This window comes from Diceros bicornis, chromosome 11 (assembly GCF_020826845.1).
Source record: "Diceros bicornis minor isolate mBicDic1 chromosome 11, mDicBic1.mat.cur, whole genome shotgun sequence".
Lineage (NCBI taxonomy): Eukaryota > Metazoa > Chordata > Mammalia > Perissodactyla > Rhinocerotidae > Diceros > Diceros bicornis.
In genome coordinates, this window is record NC_080750.1 from 41113220 (window position 1) to 41127219 (window position 14000).

The 14000-nt window shown below is 35.1% G+C and overlaps 1 protein-coding gene across 9 annotated transcripts in view; it reads left to right on the forward strand.

Moving 5' to 3' along the window:
- The window catches only part of ARFIP1 (ADP ribosylation factor interacting protein 1), a 133620-nt gene that overhangs the window by 70625 nt on the left and 48995 nt on the right, over positions 1-14000 (forward strand). For 7 of the 9 annotated variants that reach the window (XM_058550207.1, XM_058550210.1, XM_058550208.1 and 4 more), the window contains 2 exons: positions 1045-1140; positions 9611-9723. In XM_058550207.1, coding sequence (XP_058406190.1) covers positions 1045-1140; positions 9611-9723 — 209 coding nt within the window. The remainder of the gene's footprint in view (positions 1-1044; positions 1141-9610; positions 9724-14000) is intronic. The other 2 variants (XM_058550213.1, XM_058550214.1) reach the window with 1 other exon arrangement.

A 14000-nucleotide genomic window follows, 5' to 3' on the forward strand; every position in this document is an offset into this window, starting at 1 on the left:
TTGTGTTTGAGAATAATCTGAGTAGCTTTTAAAAAACTACAGATGCCTAATGTACAGCAGAGAATAGATTTCAAGTGTTTTCACCACAAAAAAAGGTAACTGTGAGGTGATACGTATATTCGTTAGGTTGATTGTGGTAATCATATCACAATGTATATTTATATCAAAACATCACATTGTATGCCTTAAATATATACAATTTTTATTTGTCTGATAAATAAAAAACAATCGAATAAAAAAGCTAAATCTGTCCCTAAACAAAAAAACCTCTACAGATACCTGTTTCACTGATGATCAGTAGATCTTATGGCATGTACCAGGTATGTTTTTAAAAGTCCAGAAGTGATTCTTATGATTAATCAGAATAACACTCTGACTACATCAGCACTTCTTAAACTTGAAAATACATACAGATCACCTGAGGATCTTGTGAAAATGCAGATTCTGGTTTGGTCTGGGGCTGGGCCTGAGATGTTGCATTTCTAATGAGCTCCCAGGTGACATAATTGATGTAGGTCCCTTGCATCCATACTATGAATAGCAGTGATCTACACTATGTAATATTTGATTTATGATTTGAAATTTCACATTTCTGTGAATTTTAATTATAAATTTGATACAATATTACATGCCTTTGGATTTCTACTTGAAGAGCTTTCCTTTGTACGTAAGAGTAGCAAGTTATAAAATATTTCCTTAAGCTTTAAATCATTCAGCGACGGGACTTGAATCACATTCTGTTAATTGATTTGGAAATAGCAGAGTACCGTTAAAGTCCTGTTTAGGTGTGATCTTGCCAAGTTTCTTCTTATAGTTATATGTTTTGTTTGGCTTTAATAGTCAGATGAAAAGTTTATACAAGAACTCAGCCTGGTAGCATCGTTTATTATTAGTCCATTCCTGCAAGAAAGCAAGTATATTAATTCCAGTTTTTAATCCTAGTTTTTGAATATTTTGAAGGAAATGTCAGTAAAGCTCTACTCAAAATGTACAGTATGTGGAGGAGAAAAAGGATTTTCACAGTTAAACGTCTACCCTTTTCAGGTTCCCCAGCACCACCATTGCCATCTATCATGTCTCCTAGCAGGGTTGCAGCTAGTCGACTGGCTCAACAAGGAAGTGATTTAATTGTTCCTGCAGGTATTCACTGCACTGATTGGATAAAGCCCTTGCTACTGCTGACGCTAAACTAATTCACTCAGTTTCATAATCACTCGCTTTATTTTCTTAGGTGTGTGTTTTTCTGGCTTTTTTGGTGGCTGCTGCTATTTTTTAACAATAGGGGAAATAATCTTTCTAGCCATATCTATCTTTCTGACTTTTCAAAGTTATTAGCTATATTTCAAACCTGAAATTTAATTTACTTTAAGATTAAAAAACTTTGTAAAATTTGATTCATTTTAATTCATCCTTTCTTTGCTCTGGAAAATGTAGGTTCACTTTTTTGATCCTAAACTCACAGCTTTGCAGCTCTGCTCTTTTTCAGTTAGACAAGAAAGGAGCCTTCAACAATTGGGTTGTTCATTATTTGGCATAGGTCAAGTGAAAAAGGCTATGTCTTTCTGCTTTCAACCTCAGCTTACAAATAGTTTGCATATTGCAACAAAATACTGTATAATTTACCAGTTATGCCCAATTGAAAAATACTTGGGAAAAAAAATCCATTAGTTTGTGTTGAATTGGCTCTGCACTTTAATATTGCTGGGCTGTTAATACAAGGAAAAAGTTGAACTCCGTATTTCTTTTTATATGAAATGTTAACATTTTGTATTTTGTTTCTATGAGAATTTTGTAAGTTAAATTTATTTGCTGGTCTGGCTGTAGGAGTAAGTCAGAAAGGAATTTTTTGCTGACTCTTTTAATTGAGCTAACATTGGTTTATAACATTATGTAAGTTTCACCTGTACAACATTATAATTCGACTTCAGTATACACTGTAGCATACTCACTGCCAAAATTCAGTTTCCCTCCATCACCACACAGTTGACCCCCTTTACCCGTTTTGCCTTCCCCTGGCCCCCCTTCCCCTCTGATAACCGCCAGTCTGTTCTATGTATTTATGTCTTTGTTGTTGTTTTGTTTTGTTGGTTTTGTTTTTTTTGTATCCCACATATGGGTGAAATCATCCAGTATTTGTCTTTCTCTGTCTGGTTTATTTCGCTTAGCATAATACCCTCAGGATTCATTCATGTTGCAAATGGCAAGATTTCATCTCTTTTTATGGCTGAGTATTCCATTGTATGTATATGTATACACCACATCTTCTTTGTCCATTCATCCATCATTGGGTACTTAGGTAGGTTCCATATCCTGGCTATTGTAAATAACCCTGCAGTGAACATAGGGGTGCACATGTCTTTTCAAATTCGTGTTTTTGTTATCTTTGGATAAATACCCAAAAGTAGAATGGCTGGACCGTATGGTAGTTCTAGTCTTAACTTTTTGAGGACTCTTCATACTGTTTTCCATAGTGGCTGTACCGGTTTACATTCGCACCAACAGTGTACGAGGGTTCCCTTTTCTCCACATCCTCTCTGAAACTTATTTCTTGTCTTTTTGATAATAGCCATTCTGATGGGTGTGAGGTGATATGTCATTGTGGTTTTGATTTGCATTTCCCTGATAATTAGTGATGTTGAACATCTTTTCATGTGCCTGTTTGCCATCTGTACATCTTCTTTGGAAAAATGTCTATTCAGATCTTCTGTCCATTTTTAATTGGATTGTTTGTTTTTTTTGGTGTTGAGTTGTATGAGTTTGTTTCTTTGGTGTTGAGTTGTATGAGTTCTTTATATATTTTGGATATTAACCCCTTATCACGTATATGATTTGCAAATATCTTCACCCATTTGATAGGTTGTCTTTTTGTGTTGTTGATGATTTCCTTTGCTGTGCAGAAGCTTTTTAGTTTGATGTAGTCCCATTTGTTTATTTTTGCTTTTGTTTCCCTTGCCTGAGGAGACATATCCAGAAAGATACTGCTAAGACCTATGTCAAAGAGCATACTGCCTATGTTTTCTTTTAGGAGTTCTATAGTTTCAGGTCTTACATTCAAGTTTTTAAATCTATTTTGAGTTAATTTTTGTGAAAGTTTCATTCTTTCGCATGTGGCTATCCAGTTTTCCCAACACCATTTATTGAACAGACTTTCTTTTCTTCATTGTATGTTCTTGGCTCCTTTGTCATAAATTAGCTGTCCGTATATGTGTGGCTTTATTTCTGGGCTCTCAATTCTATTCCTTTGATCTGTATGTCTGTTTTTCTGCCAATACCACACTGTTTTGATTACTGTAGCTTTGTAGTACAATTTGAAATCAGGAAGTGTGATTCATCCAGCTTTGTTCTTTTTTCTCAGGATTGCTTTGGCTATTTGGGGTCTTTTGTGGTTCCATACAAATTTTAGGATTTTTGTTCTATTTTTGTGAAAAATGTCATTGGTTTTTTGATAGGGATTGCATTGAATCTATAGATTTCTTTAGGTACATGGACATTTTAACAATGTTAGTTCTTGCAGTCCATGAGTACAGGCTATCTTTCCATTTCTTTGTATTTTCTTCAGTTTCTTTTAACAGTGTTTTATAGTTTTCAGCATACAAGTCTTTCAACTCCTTGGTTAAATTTATTCCCAGGTATTTTATTCTTTTTGTTGTGATTGTAAATGGGATTGTTTTCTTAATTTCTCTTTGCTGGTTAGTTGTTAGTGTATAGAAATGTAACAGATTATCGTATATTAATTTTGTACCTTGCAACTTTACCATATTTGTTAATTATTTCTTATAGTTTTTTGGTGGATTCTTTAGGGACTTCTGTATATAAAATCGTGTCACCTGCAAATAGTGACAGTTTTACCTGTTTATTTCCAGTTGGATGCCTTTTATTTCTTTTTCTTGCATAATTGCTCTGACTAGGACTTGCAATACTGTGTTGAATAAGAGTGGCAGGAGTGGGCATCCTTGTTTTATTTCTGACCTTAGAGAGATAGCTTTCAGGTTTTGCCCATTGAGTATGATGTTAGCTGTGGGTTTCTCATGTCAGCCTTCAAATACAGAAACCAGTTTAAGAGGCAAAGTATGTATTTGGGATCAAAGAATTGCAATTCGGGGAGCACAGATACAGGCAGAAACCCAAATAGTGTCCTGCTAGGGAGTCAAAGTCAGGAACTTTTAAAGGCAAAGAAGGGAGGTTATATTACAAAAAATTTTAATGGGGATTGGAGGCAGAGAGCTAGTCTTGGCTAACTATTGATTGACTATTGATTCTATCTTCAGAAAGTCCACAGTCCTCAGTCTTTGTGATCTGGATGTCCATTCTCCTGTGGCTTCTCAAACGATTGTAAAACAATTCCCATTTTGGCCCAGTCCAGGGTTCAAGACAGCAAGGCAATTTCTCTGGAAAGGCAACTCTGACTCCATTTTAAAATGATTCCACTAAAGTCAATTTTGAAAATCATATGTGGCCTTTATTATGTTGAGATACGTTCCTTGTATACCTGTTTTATTGAGAGTTTTTATCATAAGTGGATGTTGACTCTTGTCAGATACTTTTTCTGCATCTATTAAAATGATAATACGATTTTTGTCCTTCATTTTGTTAATGTGGTGTATCATGTTGATTGATTTGTGTATGTTGAACCATCTTTTGCATCCCTGAAGTGAATCCTACTTGGTCATGGTGTATGATACTTTTAATGTATTGTTGTATTCAGTTTGCTAATATTTTATTGAAGACTTTTGCATCTGTGTTTATCAGAGATATTGATGGCCTGTAATTTTCTTTTTTTGTGTTGTCCTTGTCTGGTTTTGGTATCAGGGTAATGTTGGCCTCATAAAATGAATTAGAAAATGTTTCCTCTTCTTCAATTTTTTGGAAGAGTTTGAGAAGTATAGGTCTCAGATCTTCCTTGAATGTTTGGTAGAATTCACCAGTAAAGCAATCTTGTCCTGGACTTTGGTTTTTTGGGAGGTTTTTGATTACTGTTTCAATCTCCTTACTAGTGATCGGTCTATTCAGACTTTGTTTCTCCATGATTGAGACTTGAAAGGTCATATGATTCTAAGAATTTATCCATTTCTTCTAGATTGTCCACTTTGTTGGCATATAGCCAGCTGTTCATAGTAGCCTTTTATAATCCTTTATGTTTCTGTGATATCCATTGTGACTTCTTTTTCATTTCTGATTTTAATTTATCTGACCCTTCTCTCTTTTTTTCTTAGTGAGTCTAGCTAAAAGTTTGTCAATTTTGTTTATCTTTTCAAAGAACTAACTCTTTGTTTCATTTATCTTTTCTATTGTCTTTTGAGTCTCTATTTTATTTATTTTTGCTCTGATTTTTATTATTTCCTTCCTTCTCCTGACTTTGGGCTTCATTTGTTTTTCTTTTTCTAATTCCTTTAGGTGTAAGGTTGGATTGTTTGAGATTTTTCTTGTTTCTTGAGGTACGCTTGTATTGCTATAAACTTTTTTCTTAGTACCTCTTTCTCTGCATCCCATAGATTTTGGTATTTTCATTTTTATTTGTTTTCAGGTATTTTTTGATTTCTCTTTTGATTTCTTTGTTGACCTGATAGTTGTACAGTAGCATGTTGTTTAGTCTCCACATATTTGTGATTTTTCCAGCTTTCTTTTTATAGTTGATTTTTAGTTTCATACTGTTGTGATCAGAAAAGATGCTTGATGTGATTTCAGTCTTCGTACATTATTGAGACTTGTTTTGTGTCCTAACGTGAGCTATCCTTGAGAATATTTCGTGTGCACTTGAGAAGAATGTGTTTTCTACTGCTTTTGGATGGAATGTTCTAAATATATCTATTAAGTCTATCTGGTCTAATGTTTCATTTAAGGCTGATGTTTCCTTGTTGACTTTCTGTCTGGATGATTCTATCTTATTGATGTGTGTGAAGTGTTAAAATCCCCTACTACTATTGTGTTGCTATCAATTTCTCCCTTTAGGTCTGTTAATAATTGTTTTATATAGTTTGGTGCTCCTAAGTTAGGTGTGTATATATTAATAAATGTGATGTCTTCTTGATGGATTGTCCCCTTTATCATTATATAATTTCCATCTTTGTCTCTTGTTATCTTTTTTGGTTTGAAGTCTATTTTGTCTGATATAATGTGGCTACACCTGCTTTCTTTTGGCTGCCATTTGCTTGGAGCCATCCCTTCACTTTGAGCCTATGTTTGTCGTTAGAGCTGAGATGAATCTCCTGAAGGCAGCACATAGTTGTGTCTTGTTTTTTAGTCCATCTAGTCACTCTCTGTCTTTTGATTGGTGAATTCAGTCCATTTACATTTAGGATGATCATTGATGTATGAAGACTTAGTACTGCCATTTTATCTTTTGTTTTCTGGTTGCTCTATATCTCCATTGTTTATCTTTTCCTTGTGTTTCTGTCTGCCATTTTAATTTGGTGATTTTCTTAGGTTCATTTTTTTATGTTTCGTGTCTCTGCTCTAGATTTTTGTTTTGTGGTTACCATGAGGTTTGGGTAAAATGTATCATAGATAAAATAGTCCTTTTTCTGCTGATAGCATCTTATCTTCATTTTCCTATAAAAGTTTTGTCCTTTTCCTCTTCCCATTTCATGTATTTGTTGTCACAAATTGTTCCTTTTTATGTTGTGAGTTCATTACTAAATTGAAGTAGCTATAGTGATTTTTAATGCTTTTTTTCCTTTTAATCTTTATGCTGTAAAGAAGTGTTTAACAACCTGTTCTGAAATAGAGTTGCAATTTTCTGATTCTGTCTATTTATCACCTTACTCAAAGTTTTGTGTACTTTTGCCTTTTTGTTTCAGGTAGAAGAGCTCCTTTCAGCATTTCTTGTAAGGCAGGTCTAGTGGTGATGAACTCCCTCGGCTTTTGTTTGTCTGGGAAAGCCTTTATTTCTTTTTCATATCTGAAAGATAACTTTGCTGGATAGAGTATTCTTGGCTGACAGTTTTTATCTTTCAATATTTTGAATATTATCATTCCACTCTCTCCAGGCCTGTAGAGTTTCTCCTGAGAAATCTGCTGATAGCCTGATGGGGGTTCCTTGTAGGTTACTGTCTTTTTTTCCCTGGTTGCCTTTCAAATTCTTTTTTTTTTTTCATTTGTGAGGAGGGCTAGCCCTGAGCTAACATCTGATGCCAATCCTTCCTTTTTTTCTTGAGGAAGACTGGCTCTGGGCTAACATCCGTGCCCATCCTCCTCTACTTTATATGGGACACTGCCACAGCATGGCTTAGCAAGCGGTGCTTTGGTGCGCGCCCGGGATCCAAACCTGCGAACCCCAGGCCACTGCAGCGGAGCACGCGCACTTAACTGCTGTGCCACCTGGCCGGCCCCGCCTTTAAAATTCTTTATCATTGACTTTTGACAGTTTTAATATAATGTCTCTTGGAGAGGGTCTTTTTGCGTTAAGATAATTAGGTGTTCTCTCGGCTTCTTGGACTTGTGTTATCTAGTCCCTTCCCTAGGTTTGGGAAGTTCTCAGCTGTTATTTCTTTAAATAAGCTCTCTGCTCCCTTGTCCCTCTCTTTTCCTTCTAGGACACCCATTATCCTTATGTTACCGTGTCTAATGGATACTTCTCATAGAGTTTTTCATTTTTTAAAAAATCTTAGTTCGCTCTCCTCTTCTCCCTGAATCATTTCTAGATTTCTATCTTGGAGCTTGCTAATTCTTTCTTCCATATGGTCTGCTCTATTTCCAGTGCTTTCTGTTGCATTCGTCATCTCATTTATTGAGTTCTTCAGCTCCAGAATTTCTGTTTGGTTCTTTTTCAGAGTTTCAGTCTCTTTGGTTAAGTATTTCTTCTGTTCATTAATTTTATTCCCGAGCTCATTGAACTGCTTTTGTGAGTTTTTTTGTTGCTCGTTGAGTTTCTTCATGACAGTTCTTTTGAATTCTCTGTCAGTTAAATCACAATCTTCTGTGACTTTAAGTTTGGTTTCTGTAGAATTGTTTTTTTTTTGTGATACCATGTTACTGTGATTTTTCACGGTGCTTGATGAGTTGGTCCTCTGCCAGGCACATTTGAGGTAGAGGACACCTTTCTTATTTACGCGAAGCTTTGTTTGCTTTGATTCTAACAGTTCAACTGGTTGGTAATTAGAAGTCTTTTTTTTTTTAATAGGTGGCGCTATAGCACAAGTTTTTGGTTTCACTTACCTGAGCTGCTTCTGGCTATATTTGAGATTCAGCACTTTCCAACCTCCACCACTTCCACTAGAGGTGTCGCCAGGGCCCTCATTGGTGCTGGTGCCTTGTTGCTACCTGTGTCACTGTGGTCACTGGTATTGCCGCTCAGGGTACCGTGATGGCGAGTGCCTCTGCCACATCCAGGGTCACTTGGGTTGAGGGCACTGCCACTGAGGAGTGGGGGAAGCTGGGGTTCTGGGCACCTCTGCCATGTCTGGGGTTGTTGGCTTCATGGGCCCCACTACCACTGCTGCCTGGTTCCCTGTGGCTGCAGGTGCCACTGCAGCTGGGAGGCTAGAGTTGTATGTGCCGCCTCTGCTGCTGCTAGTGGGTTCTCTGGGGCTGTGGGCTCAGCACCCACAGCTGGGGAGCCTGAATTGCAGGCACTGCCTCCACTGTTCCCCCAATTCCATCTGCTCTCTGTGTTCCAATTCACCCAGCTTCCAATGTGCTGATGTATGGATCTTCCTGGTGACATGGTGTGTTGGCAGAGGAACCTTCGTTGAGTTTTGGATGTTTTACTAGCTGTAGATTCAAAGGGAGAGACAACGGGAGCATCTCATGCTGCCGTGATGCTGATGTCACTCTGACTCTGAGTTTTTAAAACTATGTTTTACAACTTTTTATCTTCTCTTTATTTCATTGTTCTTTTTAAATTATTGTAAAGTTTCTGTCCTAAGTCATTAGTATCATATATGTTTATTAAATATTTTATTCTATGAAAAATACTTTACTATTAGGAGCTATATATAGTTGTAGAGTTGTTTTTATGTCATAATTCTTAATTGTTGGAGCAACATTGTCAGGGCTTTATACTGCCTTTTTAAATTATAGCTTTTGGCGGGGGGGGATTTCTTGAGGAAAAAAAGGAGGTACAATGTAGGTCTTGTTTTAACCCAGCCTTTCATACTGGTAGTAAAATGTTTTTAATGACTATTTGAAATTTGAATTAGATTTTTAAGTCCTTCAAAATTATAGTAACATTGTATTGTTGCTCTGTTCTACGTAATGCAGTGAAAAGAGATCACTGTGAGGTGTACGTGGCCTTTCATATTTTTACTGACACAGTTTTTTTAGGGTCATTAGGCTGTAAAATTGTGGAAATTTTATTATTTTTTTTGAAGTAAACAACAATTTATTTAGAAAAGAAGGCTAAATACAGCATTTTTTTTTTTTTTTTTTTTTTTTTTTTAAAGAAGCAGACAGACAAACCACAGGGCATTTGTGTTTAATGGACAGGAATATTTTTTTAAGTGTTAGGAAATTATCCTCAATGATTCCAGGAAGTTCTAGTCCTTCACCTTGTGGGAACCTTTTTATTTTAAAATGCATAAGTAGTTTAATTTGAACAGCATCAATGTTTTGTTTTCTTTCCTTACTTGTCTTTATTTGGTTTGTGTTTTTATCTTTTGTTGTGATCATGCAGGTGGCCAGAGAACACAGACGAAAAGTGGACCAGTTATTCTAGCAGATGAAACTAAAAATCCTGCAATGGAAAAGTTAGAACTTGTTAGAAAATGGAGTCTAAACACCTACAAGGTTTGTAATTTTTTAATGTTTCCACGCTAACTGGCTCTAAGAATTTTCATTTGTATGTTATTCAAATTATTATTTTACAATTATATGACTATATAGGAGAGAATAATGCCATCTAAACATAAAAATACAACTAGAAAATGAAGTATTTTGTTTTATTATTGATATTTGCATAAATGTAGTTTAAAAAGTCCGTAGCAAAAGAGTGAAAAAGCATAGATAACACATAGTTGAAGAAGAAATATATTGCTTTGGAATATGTTTAATTGTAGAACTGCTATAGGTATGTTTGTTCCCACCTCCCTCTTTTTGATGCTTTATACCAACTGAATGTCAAGAGAGGTGTATTAGTTTTCCAAAGCTTGAAATTATCTGATCTTGTTGTAATAACTAAACATTAACTGTACAGATGGCACCAGATTGCAAATGAGTGGGATTTCAAAAGTTTATTAACGTTGTTAGTTGCATTGCTTCAGAGTAATTGGTGATTATTTTCTTATGCCCTCCGTAAAACAAATAAGCAAGTTATTTAATCTATACTATATTTGATGTATTACAAATAGCTCAAGCCCCAGATCCACTTAGTACCTTTGAATCTTAACAGGGATAACACGGTAGAACTTGTAGAATAGTTAAATGGGTGAAAGCCCTAGTAGCTCAGGTTAGAGCGTTAGCCATAACACTGTCTGTGTATGTGAACTGGTTGTGGGTCTAGTGGTATGTAAATCAGGAAATGTCTGTATTTTTATACAGAGCACATCTCTTATGTGTCTTCTCAAGAGTAATACAAAAGTGAATTTATTCTTTCAGTTAATACTTTTAAAATATGATCTGAAATCCTCTACAAAAGTATAGGTTTTCTTAAGATGGTAAAAGTGCCCTGAAACATGCTACATGAATTTTTCCAAAAATTATTTAGCTGATATCAGTGTAAAACTGAGAAATGCCGATGGTAATCATCAAAAATTGATGCCTGTTTAAACTGGTCTCATTCAAGACATTCTATTTAATCATTATCCCTTTTGTTTTCAAGGATATGGCTTCTCTCATTCCATGTATTGTTTTTCCCTTTGTATTCCTTTATATCACAACGGTTCACCCAAATATTCAAATTTCTACTTCATCTTTTTGCTGATTCCACATATCGAGTCAATCATTAAATGCATTCTGCCTCCTTACTATTCTTTGACTTTATCCTTTTTTCTCCATCCCAGCCTTCACAGCCATAGTTCATGTCTTTATTACTCTCTCACATTACTGTAATAGCTTCTGAACAAATTCTCTTGTCTGCCTCGTGTAGTTCAATTCTTGCCTAAAATCCTTCAGTTGATCCCTGTTGCCATTAGAATGGCATGAATCTGATCCCCGCTACCTTTCCAACTTTCTCTCCTACTGCTCCTCTCTTCTACCCTGTGGATCCAGTGATCCATAGCAAATTATCCAGAGATTTCCTAAACAAGCTGTGCTTTCTCACATCTCTGCTACTTTGTTCATGAGGCTGTATCTGCCTACCACTTGGAATTCCCCTTCATGTTCCCTTTCATTTCACTTGTTTATCTTTTATCCCAGACTGAGCTTCATTCATTTATTTATTAAATTTATTCAGCCATTCCTTTGTTCATTTATTCATGAAATTTGCCTCTAACTAGTAACATTCTATGTCCACACATTTTGAACCTAAAGAATACAGGCCTTATTTCTGAACCAAATCGTACTCATTACAAATTACAAAGTTTAAGATTTTGTTCATTTGAGCCTTCCTCTCTTGTATTATTTAGTTCATGTTTTCCTTATCTTTTTTTCCTATGTGCGTGTCTATTATCTGTTTCTTTTTTTCTGTCTTTTACCTCTATAATAATTTGAATTGAATTATTAAGATTCCATATTTATCTTTTAAATTAACATATCACATTCAGCCTTTCTTAAAATTTGTGTTAATGAAAAGAACCAGTCTTTAAAATGTTGTACACATGGCATAATACTTTGTGGAGGAATTATTCTCCTCAAAGTGATCATTTTATTTTTAACTGAAATTTTTTTTCATCACTACTTAATTTGGATATTTCAGTTTAAGTCAAAAGAGAAAAATTTCTAACTTACATGATTTTATGGAGTTGGTAGCCCAGTATGTCTGGGCTAACATATGCCTCTCGAATAAAAGAACCTCAGAATGTAACGACCTTTTTGAGTCTACATGATTCTCTGTTCTTGTGGCTCTTTGACCTCTTCGGACCAAACTGTGAGCTAAGATAGGGCATTCATTGTCATTTGGAGAATCCTTCAGGTATTGATTCTGATATGGTTGATTTAGGACTGTGCTTGTTAGCCATTTACTCTTGAGTAATTCAATTCTGGCTATGACTTTGATCCTCTCTTTCTTGGACTTCAGTTCCTTCATGATTTCTACCTTGAATTTCTTTTGTCTATTTCTATTCTCTGGCAAACAGTTTAAGGCTTTTCCTCAAAGAGAATATTGAGCATTTCCTTTATTGGTTAGTTTTGGCTTCAAGACCAGTCTGGTGATTAAAACCAAATATATAATAGGAGTAATGTTAAGTTTAGGCCTTGAACCCATCTTCTTAAACATTATTTTAATCTACCTGATTTTATTCACAAAATTTGAAGCCAAAATTTATTTTCTCATTTATTCTCATCTGCAGGACTAATTGTGAATAATGAACTCTGGTTTATCTCTTTTGTTTGTTTTTGTATTTTCCTGGTGTAGAATAGAGTACTTTTAGAAGTCCATCTTTTTTTTTTAAGAATAATCTCAGTTTTAGCATTCAGAGCTATTTGGCATCTTTCCCAAACATTAAATGCTTTTAAAAAATGTTTTAACAGTTTGCCATCAATATTCACACGTTCATCATATTAATCTTTGTTGTCTTTAAGCCAATATCTTTTAAGCTTTCATTTCTGTTTTTCTTGTCATATTGCCTTATTCATTTACTGGTTGACCTATTTCCCCTGTTAAGTTTCTAATATTTGCTTTTATGCTCCCTTTTTCCCTATACTTGACCCTTAATGAGTCTTTTTATATCTATCACTTGTTGCCATGAAATTATTCTTTTCCTTGTACTTAAATGTTTTTATTCATTTTTTGGCATCATAGAAAAAGCTCTTAGTGCTATTTAAATACTCAGAGTATACAGTGACTGTCTCATAAATTCATGACCTGTATGATGGTGATTCATGGTATTTTGTGCACTGTTTATTACTTTATTTTATCCACCCTCCCCCAAGTAGCAGATCTACATGGAGCACTAATTTACTTTTGCTTCTTCCTACTCCTTTAACTTTGCTCCATTTGTCCTATTATCTTCAAAATGAATTCTTAATTTATAAGTATGGAAAACTGAATAGGACCACCAGCTCATTGTAAGTCATCTGCATTTTCAGGGACTTTGAAGAGTAGAGAACTGAGATTCTTAATTCTTGTCTATTTTAAACTTGCTTCGTAATATATACCGGTCTCCAATTTTGCATTTTAATTTCAGTATATGCTAGGAAGCAATTTAAATAAAAATCTGCTTTTTAGTGATTATGTGAGAAACTTGCTCTGGGAACCTGGTGAGTGGGGAAATGATGAACAACTTTGTATTTTCTCACTACAACTTTCTTTACAAAGCTCCATTTAGGCTATGTATAATACTCTCACTTCCAGATTACTTAGATTTTCCTTAAGAGTGTATAGATATCTGTATTGAAATATAAGCTTTGTAAATTCAGTTTCAAAACTTGTTTCAAGTGTCCATATTAATCTTAATATGCCTCATAATCACTATTGCCTTACTCTTCCCACTGTCTTAGCTTCCTGGAAACAAAAAACGTTTCCTCATTAAACCTTTGACCCTACTGTCTGCTTGTAACTGTTATTTCTGTGAAAAAATGACCACTCAGACAACACAGAAGACGTTTCTTTCATTTTGCCCAGTCTACCAAGCTCCTTCAATGAATTCTGGCTTCTTGACTTTCAAAAAACTATTATATCTTGGTTGCTGTGGAAGGTACCACACGCTTTGCCTCGAGAATAGAGTAAATGTCTCTGATAGTGTTGCACAGGGAAAATCCTGGTGTGGATGAAAAGTGGGAATGAGTGGTATATCTCCTTTATGTTGTTACCATTTCAGATATTATTTCTTGCTGATGTTTCTCTCATTAAAATCACGAAGTCTGCGGTTAAACTTTTCTCTTGATGTGATTTTCATCTCCCAGGAGTGTTTATATGTTTTCCATAGCAATAATTTTACCTCCCTTCTGTGAGTTTGGTCTCTCACCTT